The sequence below is a fragment of the Podarcis melisellensis genome, assembly GCF_964234715.1.
Source record: "Podarcis melisellensis genome assembly, chromosome: 2".
Classification (NCBI taxonomy): Eukaryota; Metazoa; Chordata; class Lepidosauria; order Squamata; family Lacertidae; genus Podarcis; species Podarcis melisellensis.
Window position 1 is genome coordinate 80,614,169 of NC_138529.1, and position 21,705 is coordinate 80,635,873.

Here is a 21,705-nt window from a genome sequence, read left to right on the forward strand (position 1 = left end):
ATTTAATAGCAGGACTTGTTTCAATACTGAAACAAGTTTTCATCAAGTTGTTGTTGCAAAAGCATCAGTCTTCTACATTAACACAGCACTGCAGATGAGAAGCCAATATAGGGAAATATCAAGTGTTAGCTATGCATTATGCACATGCTTAAAAAAATCCCATTAATTGCATCAATGTACAATGTGATCCTGGGTTATTTTCCAGCTATCAAGCCAGTTCAGATGCAACAGGAAGCTTTGGCTTAACGCAAGCCAGGATCTTTGCAGCAATGTGAAATATGAGGGAGGAAAAATGTTAAGGAGCAGCTTGCTGCAGAAATACCCTCAAGAAAGTATTAAGTGCATGCGTACACAATTGGCCCCTTTGGGGTCTATTTACTTATTAATATCATCATTGTCATCATCATACTTAATTACAGATCACCTTTCAGGTTACAAATCCTCCCAGATATTGTCTGGGATCTAATTCTACACATCTGACACTAATGTAATACAATTTGTGTGAATGAGGAATACCCCTAATCCCCAGAGCAACAATAATGACAGTGGAGGCGCTTGGGGGTGTTGGGGTTATGGGTAATTTGCATGCTGGGACCTCCTACGTCTGTAATTAAAAGAAAAACTAAAATGCATGGAAAATTCATCTCAATACTAAATTATATGTGCCATAGTTTGAACAGAAACAGAAAATAAAATTGAGAAACAGGCTCATGTCCAACATGAAATGTCCAACATGAAATAACACTCCACTTGTATAACACACATGAGGGAAAGATGGGTAGAACTGACAGTGACATTGCTGTCTCTGCTAACTCCATGTATACATATAAAGGAATTTCCTCAGGGAATCATTAAATGCCTGTTTTCTTCAAAGCTTACAGAAGCAGGACTGACCCTAACATTAGGCAGAGTGAGATCACTGCAAGCTGCAGACGTTGGCGGGAGGTGGAGGGCAATGCCAAGGAGCTGGAAGACTGTGCTGTGTAAGCCAGGGAGCATATACTCCACCCTCTCTAGCCTGCTGCTTTCAGCAACAGTAGTGGATATTGTCTCATCACCAGTCAGCTTCAAATTCTTCCTCACCTCAGGCAGCAAAATTATTATTAGTAGTACAGTATTAGTATTATTTTCTTTGCCCTTCACTCTAAGGTCCCCCTATTAAATATTTAAAACTATTAAAATATCAAATAGTTTAAATTTAATATTTTTTTAAAAGTAAAACAGTTTTAAACAACTTACAATCACAAAAGTAAGGGGGTCCTCAAGGGGACACCTCAAGTGTCAGAAGCTATGGTAAACAGGCTTAAGGTTCACCTAGTGTACTGTTCCTGTTCTGGTGGGCATAGCCTGCGAGTAAGCCTTAGAAGCCCAAGAAGGCTAGGCCTCACACACAGGACTTCCAAGCTATGGTAGAGGAAGGGAACCATGTAAAGGGTCGGGAACAAGAAGCCACTCTCAGCCCAAAACATAATCAGGGGCACCATCCGAAGATGATCAGTACCTGATGAAATCTGCAGGGATGAGTACCTGATGAGATCTGATCTACGCAAAGTAAGTCAAGGAGACCTATGTCAGGAAGTGAGAGACATGCAATGTCCCCAGCAGCACATCAAGGAGGCCCACAGAAGGGGCTGACATAGCCTGTCCTCCCAGGTCATACTCAAATTCAGCTGCCAATGTCTTTGTTTATTTGACTACAATGTTGTGATGACATACTTGCCAACTGCACTGGAAAAACCAGGATATCCTGGCAAATGAAACAGAAAAGATTGCTAGCTATGTTAATTTTTATGTACTTCTGCTATTGTAAGACTTCAAAGTTACCTTTTTGGTTCTTAATCCTTCTATTAAGTAGTGAGCTAATGAGTTAGCAAAGATTGCCAAATGCTAGCTTTGTCTGTGGCTGATATATTGTAGACACCTGTGATCTTGGAGTGACTGGAACATGTCTAGGGTAAAACGCTCTCCAGAAGTTTTTGGCCAATTCCATTTACATTTTTTGGCTGACCATCCGAACAGTTAAAAAAGACATTTGAGAAATACACGAGTAACTCTGAACAATCCTTCAAGAAAATGTATTTATAGTTTTTAAGCAAATCATTTCAAAGAGAATTACATCATTGTACAGATTTCATTTAGCAGATTTGTCTTTTAATTCTCAAAAGGAATTCTAGCTAGACATTTATTTTGTCAACTGCTAATGAACCACTGATTTGGTTTGAGTACAGTCCTAATGGGAGCGTACACAATTCTAAAATACAAATTAGGATGATTAAATACTTAAAAAGCAATGTATAGGTTTACCAAACAATTAGAATTTCAAACATTCATGAACTGCTTGCTTCACAGCTAGCTTGGTTTCTTTGCATTTGCTACAAACCTACTTTGACAAACTTTGCTAAATCTTAAAATAAGTTCAGATAGAAAAACTTTTAAGAGTTCCCTTTAGTTCTGCACCAGAATGTTGTTTCATATCCACGAACATGCAAATGGGCTCCTGAACATATCATGTTGGCCACAAAAACCGCAACACATTAAACCACACCAATTCAATGGAGGCCAGGCTCAAGACATGTTTTGACTTTCTCCAAAAACTCAGAATGGCTCTTTTATTGACGCATAGCTACAATATATGTGATTTATGTCCCCTTTCAATCTGCTCTCTTCAGGCATATTCTCTAAGCTGGGTCTCTGCTTTCTTCATTATATCCTTCCATTGGTTAAATGAACAGACCAGAAGCTGACAGGCACAAGATTTAAGGAGTCTTAAATATGCCATTTTAAATACTGTCCTCCAAACACATTGGAGTCTATTAGACCTCCCCAGTGAATGCTTCCGAGGATATTTTAGCATTTTGCAGTTATTACAGTGTTTTCTGTATATGATGCAGGAGCTAAAAACAGAATTTCATTTAATCTGAATAAATTTAAATAGTGAGTTTTGGCACAAGCACTTTTTTTAGCCCCTTATGCTAATAAGGCTTCAGTTTGCATAGTTCAGTCCTAAGCATGTTCTCATGCGTGTAATTAGAATTCCAGGCTAGGTACACTTTTCCTTAAAGCAAATCCAACTGAATCAAATGGAATCTCCTTCCAAGTAAGCATGCTTAGGATCTGGCTGTTAAGGCTTTTACTTCCTTTGCAGCTTCCCTCAACTGCTAAACAATTTCAGCAGTAGCATTAACAACACCTGAAGCATGGAATGACTTCGCTGCTATATCCACTCACTTTTCACTGCCTGCTGCCCTACAACTTGCAACAATGTCCAGCGGGCAATAGGCAGAAGTGACTTGGGTTACAATCCCTGCACATGCACAGTTGTGAAGCCAAAGGCCAGTCCTTATTTCTCAGCCTAACCTACCTGAAAGGTTTGTAGCTAGGATGAAATGGGGATAAGGTAGCCCATGTATGCTGTCCTGAGTTCCTTTGAGGAAGGACAAATTAAAAATATGGGGCAGGATACAATGTCATGCTATTAAGATACTTTCTTCAATGCAAGCATTTCTGCTTCCCAGGTGGAACAATCTCCCTACTCTTCCCCTCACATGCTGTTCTGGGTTTTTCCCCAATGCCATAGAGTGGATGTGGGGGAAGTATTGGGGGTGCACAGCAGGAGGACAAGGGAATGGGGAGAAAGCCCCATTCTGCTAGTGGGAGTCTTTACACTAGCTACTGTTAGCACACCGGTTTAATTGAATCCAGCCCATGATAGATACATAAAGTGATGTATCCTACAAGGTCATGCCATTAGTGTAATGACTTCTGCCTGTACAACAGGACTTCCTCTGTTGTTTACCCTTACGTTCCCCAAGCCTCTGGAGCAGATTTGGGGGGACCAGGGCTGAGGAGAGAGGAAATTCCATCACACAGACATAAGTCCTTCCACTAATATGTAACCCAAGCAATAAACCTTTTTATCCAATGGGTGAAACATTTGCAGGGGGAAAAAACTTTAAACAACAAATGTTAATGTAAGACCTGCAGCTGACGACCATATACACCCTGAGATTTCTTTCTTTTAAGTAATTGCCGCAGTATGTGGAGCTATTGGGAAGCATAAACCAAATAAGGGATGAGAAATAACTATGCTCTGAGCACACAGAACGAGCACTACATGCTCTTTTCTATGGAGCAATTTCTACTACTGAACAGAAAACTCAGATTTTAAATTGAATTGCCAAGAGACTTGTCTGACAGCAGAAAAGTGAACACAAAGCTCCCTCTCTGTGGACAATTGTCTTCCTCCTGTATATATCCATCATTGGGGCCTGGCAACATTACTTTCCTTCCTTGCATAATAAAAGTTCTTAGCCATTTCAGGAAGAGTTTAACCTTCAACATTCTTTGAAAATGTCACATGGAAACACTGCCGAGCCAATTAGTCTTCACCTGAAGAAGGAAGCTTGAGGAGTCAACCAGATTGTTTAGAATGCTTTATCGTTATCTATGTCTGAAGCAAACCTGGATATATTTGAGTTTTGGCAATTCAATCTCAGTATGCGTCTGTGATACATTACACATTATGATGCAATCAGTGCCCTTGGCATTAATCCAATCCCAACAGAGCTCTATGAGACAATTTGTTATATTGGGTTAATCCACAAAGTTTAATAGCATTGACTATCTGAATCGTAGGACTATTTAAAATATATATATATTTCATACTATATCCGATAAACATAAGAAGCAAAACATAATACAGAAAGCATACAATAGAAAGCAGTGTTGTCTTCTAAGGCTGATAAGACAACATACAGTCAGAGCCTCTTACCTTTATAGTTTGAACAGGATTTCTCTGCACCCTACACTCCCACTTGTTTTCTGTCAGTAAGGGTCATAACACCCAGTATATGGACAGGGGGAAGGTCATTCTGGAGGATAATGTTTGGGTGAGGATAGAACAAAGTGATCTGTTTTTCACCAATTCACTCTCTGTTTCTCCATATAAACTGCCATATTTCAGCATAGCTATTTCTTCTGGTCTATAGTTTCCCTGTGCTTACTACATAATTATTTAAGGCTAGTGTAGATTTGGAAAAGTTTCAGAAAAAGGCAACCAAAATGATCAAGGGTGTGGAGTGACTGTCCTGTGAGGAAAAGCTACATTTTGGGATTTTTTTGTTTAGACTTTCTTCTATGGTCAGCTATCTCGATTACAATAGGGTTGTTGTTTCTAAATACACAAAAATAAGGGCATTGGGGGGGGGGGAATCCAGAATATTTTGTCATCCTAAATGCCTTCAGGGTTAGAAGGACTACTTTTCCTAGTTATAACTTCTCTTCACTGTGATTTGAAGCATAATCCCATACATGTCTTCTCAGGAGTTAATGTCATTAATGAACATTAATCCAAGGAAAGAGATTATAGGTTTGCAGTCTGAAAGCCTCTATTTTCTTCCAAATAAAGATACACCATTTCATTTCAATAGTGATTCCCACAATTTAACATCAGAGATACAGTCAAACCTCGGTTCCTGAATGCCTCTGTTTTGGAATGTTTCGGCTCCTGAATGCCAAAAACCCGGAAATAACTGCTCCGGTTTTCAAATAATTTTAGGAAGCCAAACAGTTTCTAAGCTGCATTTTTCACACACACACACACACACATACACACACACACACTTGACTTTGCAGCCAGTCCATTGATCCTCGGTTTTTGAACTTTTTCGAAGCCGAACGATCTTCCAGAATGGATTAAGTTCTAAAACCAAGGTTCCACTGTATTGAAATTCACCAATATTATCCAAACCCATTGAAATATCTCTGTAAAGTAGTATCCAACCAGACTAGAGCATGGGTTTTGGCCACATTTTTTAAATTAAGCAGGCTTTGATCCAGTCATAGGCTAGATAGGGAGGTCTGCTTGGCAACCCCTTGTACACTGGCTTGAGTTCCATGATATAAATATCCCAAGGTGGGATATAAATGTACTAATGAATTTAAAAGGCATACAATATAACTCTTTACTATACACACAACCCAGCTGTTATAAGCTTTACAAAGAACTGACTGGGAAACATCCCAATCTAGCTGATTTGTAAGGCATTTATATATTTAGAAATGGCTTGATTTGAGCCTCTTCCCCTTATTACAAAAAAATGGTGGTCTGTCTTTTTTCTTGCCTAGCATATAACTAGAAAGTATAATGAAATGAACTTATAGATCACAGGAAAATACATGATTCTTTTTTGCTACAGATTCTTGGTCACATTTATTGAGGTGCATCAGCAACAAACATGATTCATAAAAATAATCCAATACATTCAAATAGAACAAAATCATATTAAAATTGAAACTAATAAAAGTGTTCTGAAACCTATTTACATGTTAATAGTTGTCACTATTTGTGTCTCTTAATATGTTCCAAAGAAATGTTGTATGAAGTGAAGATGCTACGTTATTTCTGTGAAAAGCAATTGTAATTTGTTTCAGCAAAGGCAAAGCAGGGGCATTGATCAATTTGTTTCATTCAGCACAACAGTGTTTGCAAGAGTAGCACTCCAGACCGTGGACCTAATTAGGCCCACCAGGCCATTTTGACCATGCTATGCCCTCTTGCCAGTCACCTGGCATCATATAAGATGTCAGGTGTGAACTGGTAAAAGGTAGCTTGGGTGGGGCAAAATGGGCTGCTGAAGCACCTTCAATCAGTTGATCAACAAGGTTTCAGAAGTACTGCACACATGGCTTCTGAAATGCCAATGATCAACTGAGCTGGGCTGATGAAGCACCAAAAATCAGCTGATTGCTTGCACTTCAAACTGCAAGCCCTTTGCAAATACCTGTAGGCAGTGCCTTGAAGTCTCAATGGCCAGCTGATAGATGGGGCTTCCAAGCATAGCGTAGGGCTCTTTGCAAGGGCACAATCACCTGATAGTTGGGGCTTCAAAGTGCCACACCACCAGTCAAATGTTGTCTATTGGGAGTACGAGACATGGCCTGTCAGCTGGATGTGGTTCCCCACCCCTGCCCTATAGGGTCAAATAAGAGGAACTAAAGGAGTACACTCTAAGACATATTGGGGACAGATCAAATCCCCTGGTGACCCTAAAGTGAACGTTATCCCTTTATCTGTTGATAGCCCCATCCTTGTGCTGTATTATTGGTCATGCTATAGCAGACATAGGCAAACTTGGCCCTCCAGATGTTTTGGGACTACAACTCCCATGATCCCTAGCTAACAAGACCAGTGGTCAGGGATGATGGTGATTGTAGTCCCAAAACATCTGGAGGGCCGAGGTTTGCTTATGCCTGTGCTATAGCATAGCAGAATGTTGGGAAATGACTTTTAAAATCCACCTGTATTTGCCCCCAAGCAAGAGGTGCAGAAAGAGAAAAGAGGGAAGTTATCTGACGTAAGTTGAACATATCTCTATTACCTAGAAAATAAAGAGAATAGTGTTCGAGTCCATGCCACTCAGCTGTGGCTACAGAGAATCCAGAAATCAATTTCTAAAAGTAAGAGAAAGGTGTTGATGGACCTACTGGGCTTACAACGTTTGGGTACAATGTCTCCTATCCAGCTGACTGACCTGAGGCACATGGGCATCATGACTGGAACCCAGGTACTTGGCACCATTGTCTGTGATGAAGTCAGCATCACAAATGGATGATATGTTCATGCTCTGGGGCTGTTTCCTATGTCTATAGACCTGTGGGAAGAAGCTGTAATGATTAGGCGCATGAGGTCATAACTATAGGGAGATCAGGGAAGGGAAGAAGCAACAGTTTTGCATCCTGTTGCTTAAAGCTACACCATACAATGCATGATTCAAGGAAAAGAATCATAACATTGATATGTTTGGAGGGATCCAATACAATGCTTACATGGCATGCTCATCTATGAATGACTGAATTCTGAAGGACAAGCTGGTTACTTGCAAAGGGTTGGGTGAGACTGGTATGACTGGCATGGCTAGGATTGTTTTCCTACTTTGCAAGTAACAGTAACAAAAATCAAGACTGATACTGTCACACAGTGGAAAACATCCAATAAAGGCTCATTCTAAAGCATCTCTTTTTCTCATCTACTTTCCCCAGGGTTTCTACAGGAGAAAAAGGTTTGACAATGCATTCCTACTACACACAACACAGCTTTAGCATCTAGGTTATCTGATTATGCTTCTCTTTCCTTAATGCCTGGACCTAACCATTAGAAACTTAATAGTGACATAAAAAGACTGCCTCAGCTAAAATAGTTTACCATAGTCTGTTGGTTGTTGCATATGCATATTTAAACATGCATTCATTCATTCACTGCATTTTTAAATTATTATTTCACCTTTATTTCAAGGCATTCAGCCCCACCAACCATGAAAGGTCACCCCACCAACCATGAAAATTAGGTAAGCTTGAGAGATGGTGGCTGGCGCAGTGAGCTCCTTGCCTGAGTGGTGATTTGAATTTGATCCAAATAATATGTTCCAGCCACGACCCCACACTGTATTATAGGATATATTCTATGGCAATTTTTCCTTATCAGTAAAAAGGAATGCAATTTAATAATTATTTTCAGATAAAACATACAACCTAGCATTCCTACAATTTGCACTTCAGAACAGAAGCAAATTATAGTTCAGTTTCTGCTGAGATCCATTTGTAACTTCCAGATAACCTTGCAGAAAGCTAACAAGCAACTATAACACAGCATCTAAATAAGGAGGTACAGTAGATATGGGTTTTAATATTTTATTTTATTTTTTAAAAATGAGATTCTAGCACTCATCTCATGATAAAGGTGGCATGGGTGCCAGCACAAAATGGCTGCCATGTGCAGCAAAAAGAAGAAGAGGTGACGATACTCCATAGCAGTAAGTACCATCCCAAAAGAAGCACTGAATACAATATACAAAATGGGAACTAAACATAAAGTGTTAGTAGGATTCAAGAGAAGGAACATATCTCAGTATGGTGCTTTCTGCTGTTGTGTAATCAGTTAAGTGGTAGCCTTGATGGAAAAAGGGAAACAGGACATGACCGAAGAACATATTGAACAAGCTGAACCAACATGCAACTGAAGACTAAACACCAATAAAATAGTAGTAAGGCAATATGTATCCTTATCCTACCTTTCTTTCCAGCTGTCACAGGCAGGCTTGGTTTAAAGACTTAGTTTCATGTTAGAAGAAAGCAGGGAAAATAATTGCAAATCCCCATAAAGAATGATAAGGAAAAAAAGTGTTTTCCAACCTGTTGTTTTAACTGATGGACTAATCTGTCTTTTTCTCTTTTCAAAGCCATCACTTCTTCTTGAGTTTTCTTTTTCTTTGAAGCAGACAGTTCAAGCAAGGCAATATTTGCATCTTTTTCACTGATGGCAGCAAGGAGTGCTTCCTGTCTGATAAGATTAAAAAATAATAATGAAAACACTTGGAAAACGTATGGTTTTTAATTGAATATTTTAGTGCCTCTGAAGCAAAAGAGGCAACATTAATATATTAGGCATCATGAATGCATGTCTTATTCTGCATACAATGTACCCGCACAAATTTTCTAGGTTCAATTCTATGTGCTGCTTATGATCAATTTTGAACCTGTTTGATTCAGGCAACAGCCCAGACTTCAATGACTGCAACATAAATCTAAGGAACTCAAAGTCCAAATATTGCTAATTTTCATAGTGTGTTTAGAACTGCACACTGCAAAGACTGCAACAATTAAATTGCAGAAAGGTTTGTTTCAGTTCATTACTTGGAATGTGAAGACAGTAAAGGATATTGGGGTGTCTAAAAGAGTTCCAAAATCTCATGTGTCAAGCTTTTTTTGTTCAATCTGACCAATCATCAACTCAAATATCTAAACATGATGGAACCTAATAATTTTAACTCCTGATGATACAACATTTTAGCATATGATGGTACCATACGTCTTCTCTATATAAAAGCCAAAATTAAACTGTCATATGTACAGCATTCAGGCAAATTAATTATTATTATTATTATTATTATTATTATTATTATTATTAGCCTTGCTCCATGACATTCCACAGTGGCTTGGATGAAACTGATAGAAACAAATTGAAACAAGATATTTAGAGCAGTTGGGGGATCAGATAACACTGAAACTGGGGACTTCATCATACAGAAATGACTAAACCCACCCATGGCGGGTGATCCTATTGGTCTTCAGACTGGTCTGTCAGGACCCAAAACCAAGTCACAGCCTGATCTAAGGTGGGTCACGACAGCAGTACTACGACCATACAGGTTAAAAAGGAAAAAATAAGAAATGGGTACCTAAAATCATGTTCAAGTTAAAGATGAGCCTCAGGACTAAAAAGGCTGGAAACTATCATGACATTAGAGTGTCAGTTCAAAAGCAGTTTATGTCTCCTCATCCAGTTAGCTACCACTATCAGGTTCTGCTGGTCCTGGGATATATATTTTAAAGTGGATATAACTACATGTCAGAAGAATGCTGCTTACAATACCAAGCTTGTATGAGATTATGTCTCCAGAATGGACCCCACAGATTGGGCTAACATATCTGTTCTTGTGGAAAAGTTAATAGAACATTATTGAAACCACCGTACAGTATAACCCTAGATCCCTACAGGATCAGTTTTGCACATTTTTATGTCTCCTCTCAATAAAGAAGTTAGTGCCTATATTTTGTAAAACTAATAATAAAGAATGCACATATTTTTATCATAAATATATAATCTGCTTTTGATACATTCTAGAACTTCTGTACATGTGAAATATTTCATAATTAAGTGGGCACAAAGCATAAGAGAAAAATATTGATGGGAGTATGAGGGAAATTATGGCAATGTCACAGATTCTCGTTACAGAACAGCAAAGTGGTTAGTTTACATAGAAATATACACAGGCTAACCAGCAAATCCATATTGCCTGGACCACTCAGTTTGTTTCTTTAATAGTGATTAGTGGTGGAGTCCTGTGCAGGTCTCTGGGGGCCTTTGTGCACAGGTATCAGCGGGCTCTTTGTCCCCTCCCTTTCTTCCTCAAACCACATCCCTTCTCCCTATTGGCTTCACCCCTTTAAAGTAAAATAAATATTGTGGGGCTTATTACCCTTCCACAGTGGAAAGGGTAACTTCTCTCGGATTTAACCTTCCACCTGAATTCAAAACGAATACACTCCCAGTCCTTCTCATGCCCTCGTCTTCTCTTAATTCTGCTCACAAATAAATCAACTCCACTTGAGGGAAAATAAAAAAATTCTCACATTTTCTGAGCCTATCAACTCTCGGTAGAAGGAGCCCACATGCTCATTTGAACAGTGAAATAGGAGGCAAAGGAGAAAACCCCTTAAAAGAAAATTAATATTCAACACACAGTGATGGAATCTCTTTAGCATTGTAAACTATTAAGCAGAAAATTAGGCAGAAGCATTATACAGGAGATGGCTGCTCTGGAAGACATATATATTAAACATTCCATGTAGCAAAAGTATCCCTCAAATGATGTTTATTATCCTGGGATAGCAGCAGTGAAACAGAACTCTTCAGTGGGGCAAAAGGGCATAAAAGAACTCTATCTATCTCAATTCCCCGTCATAGAAGAGGAAGGAAAACTTCAATCAAACAGAAGCAAGCACCATTTGGGGATATGTTTCCAATGGGCAGGTAGGGGCTTCCCGCTCTGGGATAATCAAAAAGGCATCACCTTCTGAGTGTGTTAGACCAGGCATAGGCAAACTTGGCCCTCCAGATGTTTTGGGATTACAACTCCCATCATCCCTGACCACTGGTCCTGTTAGCTAGGAATGATGGGAGCTGTAGTCCCAAAACATCTGGAGCGCCGAGTTTGCCTATGCCTGTGTTAGACCCTCAAGTGGTACAGGGTTGAAGGGAATGGCTGGACTGATGTAGACTGGGTGCTTCAAATCTGCTACAGATGGTCAGATGAAGGTGATCATCAGGACAAGGGTGCTTGGGAGAGTGACTTGGAGAAGCGCAAGTTGTCACTGATCAATGAGTCCAAAAACCAACATGGCTGCCCCTCCGGCACTAATTTGATACTGAAAGAGAATGCGAATGCACATATACATACATTCTAAATTCATTTAGTACAAATATAAGAAATATGGTATGTGAAGAAGTGTGCTTCTGTGTAAGAACAAGCACATACATGTGTGTTCAAGAGATCCACAGTCTAAACAATGTCAAAAAGAGTAAATTTTAATTTGTAGAAGTGGAATGAAGAAAACACACACACAAAAAATGGTTTTAGCTACACTAAAAAAAACACCCTGTTAAGAATTAAACACTAAAATGCTCTCTTTTGATCGCTGTTTAACAGTTTAACCATTTTAAGAAGTCTCCTAGAAATCTTTTTTAAAAATTGCCTTGCCACATCACAGTCTATTTAAAAGGGAATAATGTAAACACTTTTGTTTCACTCCCTCACCTACATTAGTCAGAGAACAGTATTCTCAGCTTTATTAATAGGAACTGTCCATAACTGTTAGAAAAGTAGATAAATGAAGTGATATAAAATTACGATTTCATAAGTTAACAAATACAAAAGCAAGAGCAACCAGTACTGTAATTCTTACATCCATTATTATGGAATGCATTTTGTGTAAGGACACAAAAATGCAATTAAAACACTGTAATTGAAAATGTTTGAACTAACAATATACACCCCACTCTTCATGTTCCAATCATAACTGAATGGAAAAGAAACCGCTCAATCAACTTGTCTCTATAATTGTTGTTTTCTTTCCCTTCTGACCCCAAGTATTCAACTTTAAGTTCAGTAGGAGGTAATGTCAGAGAGACAGTGATGAGAGATCCTATTTGAAACAACTTCTTTCTTTCACCCGAAAAAGGGGGAAAAAGTTATGTTCAAACATACTATTAATCCACAATGGTTGCACATGTACCTTTAAGGAAATACACAAAGGAACATTATCTACAGTTAAAATGTTTAATCCATGCAGCCGTACCTGAATTAGTGGCTGGTATTTATAATTTGCGTAAGAGCCTAATACGTAATAACTTCACAGATGACAGTTCAAAATTCTAGATTTATGTGAAGAAGTTGACCATTATGAGCTGCAGCTTGCATTCAGGTGTGGGGTACATTGTGCTAGCTTTTGTGGTCATAGTGCTACACTTCTGTTCCAATTTCCAATGTTACTTTTACACAGCAGTACCTGTTGCAGTATGGAACTGTGGCTTTATTTGTCGACATACTGCCATGTTAAGCTAAATTGCATTAGCACCAGTGGGGATGGTGTGATGTGTAAAAGAAACACACATGTTTCCATTCCTCCCCCATTCCACACATGCGTCCTTCAGTTCCCTCATGATTAAAAGTGCAGGCTTTTAAATAGGCAATAGAACGTGAAATATACTGGGAGAGCATTCAGCGACTGACAGAGTTAAATGTGTTTTTTTAAAAAAGTGAGTTGAAGGTTTAAAACCTTATTCCATTCTAATCATGGCAGTGCGAACCAAAGTAGGTATGATATTAACTGCATGATTGCAAGTAATTTGTCTTCTTTTATAAACTTAAATAGCAGCTGGAATTGAGACTGTGGCACATGGGGAAGTGGTTAACCCTTTCCTCTCAAATCATGGCCCCCATGAAAACTGTCCTGAAAACCTCAAACCACCTTTAGAGGGCAGCATCAACGGACCCTTCCATTCAGAACCTGATAGCAATTTCAGGGTTGGGAAGATTTTCATCAGGACCACAACGCCCATTGAGCCACTGAGAAAAAACATACACACCCTTGTATATTTTCCTTGCAGAAAGAAAAAAGGTTTGTGGGGTGAGCAGAAAAATAACACAAGATGAAAGGCCGAAACACTTCTTCATCTGCCAGTCTTTATTCCAGATCGCTGACTGCCACATATGCTAAGTGGCATACAAATTGTTGAAATAAATAAATCAAAACAGAAGCATTACATGCAACTGTATGTCACATGTAATTTGACCTGTTATGAAAGTAGTACTAGATCTTTATACTTCAAGAAATGTCCAATCAACTGACCCATATACACCTGACAAATTTGCTCTTCAAATTCTGTCCCCTATGCATGCACACCAATTCCTGGGGGCCAAGGCTCAATGTTATTTTTTTTAAGAGGGCTGCCTCAAAAAATTGTACCTCCACAACTACAAGCCCCTGTGGCGACAAATTAACAAAGACCTAAAGAGATGGAATAACATGAATTTCACTCTCTCAGACAAAATAGCCATGATCAAAATGATCATACTCCCAAAACTAACCTACCTATTCCCCAAACACTCCCAATCTGGATCACCTCAACCCAACTTCGCAGTTGGCAGAGAAAACTACACTCTTTTATCTTCTCACATAAAAAACCAAGAATAAGCTCCAAATACCTGCACCTCCCCACCTCAGAAGGAGGATGGGGAATCCCCAACATAGAAGCATATTACAATGCCAATTAAATACGCCATATAATCCCATATACACTAGAAGATGAGACAAAACAATGGGTACACCTAGAGAGGGACACAATTGAAAACACCTGCACCACAACATACCCACTCCTCCCAAACAAACTAAAGAAAATTCCCACAACACTTAACAGGTACACACAGACCATGCTCAAAGCATGGAAAACACAAATAGGCAAACTATCCCCAAGCCCATCCCCACTAATCCCCCTGGCGCACCACCCATTATTCTACCATGCAGCACAAAACCTCCAGACAAAAACCTGGCGAGCCAAAGGCTTATATCGCCTAATAGACTTTTATAAAAATAACAAACCCTTGTCAACACAAGAAATACAAGACAAACTAGAAGACACCCAAATGACCTGATTAACACAACACCAACTACATGCCCTCTTAAACAACCCAACAGTAAAATCAGCAGCAACTAGGCCCCTGACAACCTTCGAAAACCTCCTCCTAACAACAAAGGGAAACGGTAAAGGGACAGTATCCGCAATATACAAAATACTACTCCAAAATCCCGCAAATCCCCTAGACGCAATCAAAAAACAATGGGAGAATGACATAGGCTATGAGATTAACCCCACTCAATGGACCAGAATGTGGTCTAAACCCCCCTTTAAATCCATATCAACGAAAAGAAAAGAACTCACACTGAAACTCACCTACAGGTGGTACCTAACACCAAGGAAACTAGCGCTAATACACCCAGGAACCTCACCAAAATGCTGGAGAGGGTGCACCTCCACAGGCACATACCTCCACATGTGGTGGGAGTGTCCCAAAATTCAACTATTCTGGACAACAGCCATACAAGAAATATGTAAAATAACTAAGCAAGTAATAGACATCACCCCAGAATTGGCCCTACTAAACATCTTCCAAGACAACAATGCCCATTTACACCACAAAGAACTCATAACCCACCTGCTCTCAGCAGCCAGAAACATCATAACCAGACACTGGAGAGACCTGTCAGGAGTAAGCATGGACCAATGGTTCCAAATAGTATGGGAAACAGCCCTACTAGAAAAATTAACTAATAAACTGAAACTGACACGGGGTCAAACAGAAGAAGACGCCTTCACCCCGGTATGGCTCCCCTTTATCACATACACAGCCCAACAGGACAATGACAATAATCCACCAACAGCATACAAATCAATATGGCTAACCTGATCCAAAACACCCACCCACCTCACTCACACACGAAAACAAAGATCACCACAGCCAATCACAAGCAAACAATCACACCCTAGGCCAACCCCAACCTCTCTCACCACCAAAGGAACACAAGTGAACAACACAAGCAACACTGACACCAAACTCTACATACATTAAACATAATAGAAACACCGCCACCCGACCCCACCCCCATCCATCTTCCCTCTCTCCACCCCCTTTCTTTTCTCTTTTCTTTTTTCTTCTCCCCCTAATGCCTCAACAAATGAAACAGATTTGTAAAAACGCTACATGGAAGAAGAAGAAGAAAAATACGAGGCACTACACTTCTGTAAAACAAGAAAATCCTTAATAAAAAATATTTTTAAAAAAGAGGGCTGTGGGCCCCCATTGTTTAGGGAAACACAGAGCTGGGTGTGGAGTGACATCAGGACATTGTATTACATTGTGTACGTCAGGACGTCATGTCGGCCCCTCCTCAATGTTTTTTAGAAGTTGGCGCCTCTGCCCCTATGTGATCATCAAATCATTCACACAAAGTAACCAGACAGACACTGAAGACTATAATTGAAAATGGTTGTGTTCTGCTTTAGGTTCATATGAATCCAGATAAGAACACTTTATTTATTTATTTATTTATTCATTCATTCATTCATTCATTCATTGTTGTGTATGGCAATCATGAAAGCACTTGAATTTTGCGCTTAACTGTATATTGCAAGCACTTTTCATAAAACATTTTAAATCTCAGTATCTCTGTTTAAATTTAAAACTTCAGAACCAAACCTTTCCCTGTGTGGACAGCCATTTTGCATTTTGTAGAGATGCAATATAAGTTTAACTGCTTCAACCTATTGGATGCTAAACAAAAAAATTAACAACACAAAGGATCAGAAGTACTAGAGGGTGAATCCAATTGCATGTGAATACAAAGGTTTTGTTTGTGTGGAACATAGCTCTGCTCAAAGTCCAGCTAAGCCAAACAGGATGAACCAATACTATACGCAATTTGTCATTGTCAAGCTACTTGTCTTTCACCACTGTATTTTGTATGCATAAAGGACCAAGATAAAAGTTGTTTGTAGAAAGAATGGTTTGATCCCTTGAGCATAGTATTCAACCCATTTTGAAGCTCACTTAAATTTATAAGCCTTGTGTGGAAAATTATTGTTGTTTTTCTAACCAAGATTTTTAAAACAACTCAAAATCAAAGTGTAAGAATCTTCTAAAATATATTATTGTAGAATGCAAGCCTAATATTGATGTTCCATAAAGCTTTGAGTTACACAAATGACAGGATTATCCTTGTGAACAAACCAAATACTGACTACCTTTGTCCAGAAACTAAATTACTTTCCAGGATGGAAATGTCAAACAGACCACAACAAAAGAAAGCCAAGGACTATATAGATGAGGAATAGGTAAGGTGTCTTCACTTCTTCCCTTTAACTCCAGAATGACTTCTTTCTGTTGAACTCAGGGCCTTTTATAGTGATATAGTTGCTGGGGGGAGGGTTCAGATTTTTTGGGTGTGCCACCACATGACATTGTCATTATTCAGCTACTACAGATGACAGATTTTAAGACAAAACTTTTATTTAGTCCATAATCAAAAGACAAGGAACTAATAAAGCCATGCTGTAATTATAAAATAAATAACAACATAATATTCAGTATTTTAAAAACCTATTAAGAATTGTCAAAGAGAAGAAAAACTTGTTCTGATTCAGAAAAATGTCAGTCATAATCTAACAGTGCTGTTGTCTGAAGAAGTAGAGAGCTATAGGCAGAAACTCCACATCACGCTTTTCAGAAACTTATGTTAATTACTTACGATATGATATGATATTTAAAGCACATCACGGTTCAAATTTCCTGATAATATGCTGTACAGATTTCCTAATTATTCATCAGAACTTGCTTTGCTGAGCTGCAGCATGAAAGCTTTTCCAAGCCAGCATGAAAGTTCTCAGTCAGCGCAGGTAGTATCAGATGCCCCACCCTATAATCTTGGTCCTGCCAGGATAAGTGGGCATGGTGTGCCTAATACCTTGCTATGAAGCATTTTGGCCACTATATTCTAGGCCAGGGAGGAAATCGCCTGCAGACAAAATGAGGGGTGTCTGGAGGTTTCACCTACCTCACAGCAACTGTCACAACGTCTTGGTGGGAAAGTATCAAGGTACCCAGGTAAAGGGGTCCAGGGAAAGGTTTCTGCCTGAATGCCACAGAACTTCCCAAATGGCCTCCTAGAAGGATTGCCCAGATTTGATTCAGGTCGTAGGGTGATCCTTAAATCCAGGATTGACTCTGAAGGCTCAATCAACCAGCAGACGGGCAAGTTGATTCAGAATCCTTTATCCAGTGCCTATGCCAAAGCCTACTTGCATCTGCAATTAATAAAATTGTGGCCATTTTGATCCCAAAACACTATCTTGTCTTCATTTCTACCTATCACATCTCTCGGGTTTACTGAGCCTGGGTACACAAAAAGCCCTTAAAGCCAAACAACTGGCCAGATTTGAAATACCTTTGTGTGATGAGGTACTAATATAGGTGCTACCGAAACAAAATCACTATCAAGTGTACTTCTTGGCCTAACTGTCCTAGTTTAATTTAAAAGATAAATAGTGTCAAAAAGGCAACAGATCTGAAGGAAGAACATTGCTGGGAGGTGAGGAAAATATGGAACAGATCCAAGTTATTTCAAGAATCAAGGAGAGGAGGAGTTCAGACAACAGTCCACAAATATTTCCTTAATTAGTACTTTAAAGATAGGCATGAAAAGAGTCAGATACCAGATCCATGTTGACTAATTATGACTTCCTTGTTAAAGGAGTGGCTGCAGGCATTTCCAGGAGCATGCAAGTCATATGATTCAAATTTGAGTAGGGCAGCTTACTCATTGATCTTCTTTGGTGGGTAAATGTTTCCCAAATTTGTTACAGACTAAGAAAGCAGCTTTTACAAAAGGCAGATGTAAAGATTTTGGGGGGAAGGGGGGTGTTGATCACAAACCAAGATGAGTGATTAGAATGGTGCTAGTTTCAAGTAGACCAAAATAGGCACAAGGAAATGGGTCTTCCTGAACTGTAACTGTGAAAAATATGCTATGCTTGCACAGTAGACTAAGCTCATCTATTAATACTTTCTACTGGCTAATTTGATTGCGTAGTTGAGTACAAAGACAACAAGAAACTATTTATGATGCTCTTACGGATACTATCAATAGACATAGCAATTAGTTGTTTCAGTTAGAAACTACATATGCTTAACCTTCCTGTCCATAGTATCAGGAAGAAATATAAAGGAAACTTGCAAAGGCTGCATGAATCAGAAATATTTTTGTGTCTGAAAATTCATGGAATTCTGTCCCTTCCCCCCATCTGAATTTTGCTCTTACCTATTCAGAGTGCTGAAAAAGATTGCAGTCATAACTTAAGACTGAAGATGCAATAAAAATAAAATCGCTTTTTTTAAAGAAAAAGGTTCTACTTTTGGCAGCTGAAACTAAAAGGTATGCATGGAATGAATTTGCAATCAATCATAAAATATTATTTACTGTATGCCTCAGCACGAAAAGAGAAGACATTCTCTTTTGCCACGCAGAGTGGCTGGGGCAACCAGTCACACGGGCAGGGTATAAGTAATAAATTGTTATTATTATTCAGTTTACAATTATTGAAACAATAAACCTAATAAACATCGCCAAATACTGGATTAAACTGAAATCACCAAAATTGTATTTTGCAAAAGAGTTTAGCCCACTAAACCAATAAAACCATCCATGTCGTGGTGGGGGAATCCTGGCAGATTTGAGACTTGTTTATCATGGAGAGTCTTCTCAGTATTGAGTGGTGAGCAGGTGAGCAGAGAGTTTCTGTCTTAAATGACGCAGCAATAGCCCAAAGGAAAGAGTGATGATAAGAACAGCACCTATAGATTCAAGGGCTGCTTTCACAATTATGTGAAGAGCTTTAATGAGTGATAAATTGCTTTACTGTTTTGTGTCTGGTTTTCTTGTCAAACATGCAAGCAAATGCTATGGGTACAAAGGTCATATGTTCATAATTCAGATCCAATACACCTGAAACCCACATTTTCTAGGTATGCCAACCCTATAACAACAGCCTTCAGAACTGTAGCAATGAATGTTATAACTTTCATATCACACTACAACTCAGTTTATGAATGACCCCATTGTTCTCCATACAAATTGATAATACAGCATGTAAGGAAAGTGGGGGACTGCTGCTGGGGGTAAATAAAGACAAATTAAAGTTCAAATGTACATAGGTTCTCTTTGATAAGATTATCTGAAATGGACTGGATGACCATCAGGGCACCTTCCAACTCTACAATTTTATGATTCTAACCTGTTTGTAAATGTACTGTGCCGACATGTGCTGGAAAATGTTAGCCACCTGCACTGAATATGGAGACAGTTGTGAATGAAGCAAAAACTTATAAACTGAGCTACAAGCTGAACCTGGAATCACATGACCAATCTTCAAGGCTGGTTATATGAATAGCCTAGAAATATAACCAAGAGTAGTTGTTTTTTTGGCGTCCTTATGGCAAAAGTAATGGAGGAGACAAGATATTTCTCCCTAAGTTGAGCAGGCAACCTTTAAAACACTCCAATGTTCCCAAAATAAAACAAGGAGTGTTTCAAAAACATCTAAGCATAATGGAAGAAACTGGAACGAATTCTAGCAACAGCACAAAGGTGATTGTGAACAAACAGAGCTTGTGCAAAAGTGCAATATTAACAAAAATAAGGCAGGCTGACTCATACACGGGTAAAGAACTGGAAAGAGGATCATACTTCAGAGAAAGAATAGAAAGTGTATTAGAAAAGGATATGAAATATGGAGTCTGTAGCGATAACTAAAATATCCAAGGCTGAACACTTACTGTGGGATAGCTTAGCCTGCTGCAGCACTTTGCCAATTGGTAAGGCAAATCTTACTACATATCAAATGCCAATGTCTGATGAAATACGTTAGAGAAATGTTGCCTATAGCCATCCGTGTATATTTGCAAAAATTTAGAGGAAGTACCTTAGAACGTAAGTGAGAAGTGGGGTCCTTTTCTCAAATGAATAATCAAGTTTATTTAATTAATTTATATCTTGCCCTTCATCACAAGATCTCAAGGCAGATCACAGAATAAAATACAAGAGAAAAATATGGGTAAATAATTAAAACAAAACCAACAAAACAACAGCTCCTCTTTCCCAAGGACACATTTAAAAGATTGTAGAATATTAATCAGCCAAAGGAACATTTTTGACTAGCACCTAAAATATATATAATGAAGGTGACAGGAGAAGCTCCCTGGAGAAAGAATTCCACAAAAGGGGAAGTCACTACAGAAAAGGCCCATTCTCACATTGTCACCCTCCAGACCTCACGTTCTTTAAGTCCACCACAAATAAGGCATTTAGGCAGAGCCTCCTAAGTGCATGTACGTGGCAGAAAACAGAACTATTGCCACATGGGGCCCAAAGATCACATTATTTAACTCTCAGTTGCGCTTTAAACATGGCAATAATAAGTAAGAGAGAAAGCATGAGGAGCGTCAGGCCAAAACCATTCAAAAGCTTCTAGGTCAAAACATATTCCTTGAATTCACTACATACTATACAAACACTGTATAATATACTCCCAGTGGCCATATCCTATTACATTGCAGAGAAATTGGATTCTGCATCTCCTGGAGCTTCTGTGCAGCCATCAGTAGTAGCCACACGTAGGGAGATTATTATTATTTTTAAGTCAATATTAGGCTTCCTAGTTTTGTTGAACTTTCTCTTTAGAACGCCATAGAAGAATGATTCTTCACTATTGAATTGTTTGACTGGAAAAAAGTGATAAAGCTGTATGGTAACTAAATAAGGCACACCCTTCTCCATATATAATATATAACTCTGGGGGCTATTCTCTCTTGAATGTGTACAGGTGCAAATAAATGCTTGAGATGAATGAAAGGTTCCTGAAAGCTTATAGGGCAGCACCCCTCCCATTTAAGTTATACCTGAGGCTGTGCAGCATGAGCTCTGCTGAGGCATTACTGGCACTCCAGCCTCAATAAGGAAAGACAAAAGAGGGAGATT

General features: G+C 39.0%; 1 protein-coding gene across 10 annotated transcripts in view; it reads right to left on the reverse strand.

Annotated features, from left to right (window-relative positions):
- ERC2 (ELKS/RAB6-interacting/CAST family member 2) overlaps nucleotides 1–21,705 on the reverse strand; it is a 518,559-nt gene that overhangs the window by 149,959 nt on the left and 346,895 nt on the right. For all 10 annotated transcript variants that reach the window (XR_014165505.1, XR_014165506.1, XR_014165507.1 and 7 more), the window contains one exon: nucleotides 9,190–9,337. Coding sequence is in view for 3 of the 10 variants with exons in the window: in XM_081899985.1 (XP_081756111.1) it covers nucleotides 9,190–9,337 (148 nt within the window). In the remaining 7 variants the exon portion in view is untranslated. The remainder of the gene's footprint in view (nucleotides 1–9,189; nucleotides 9,338–21,705) is intronic.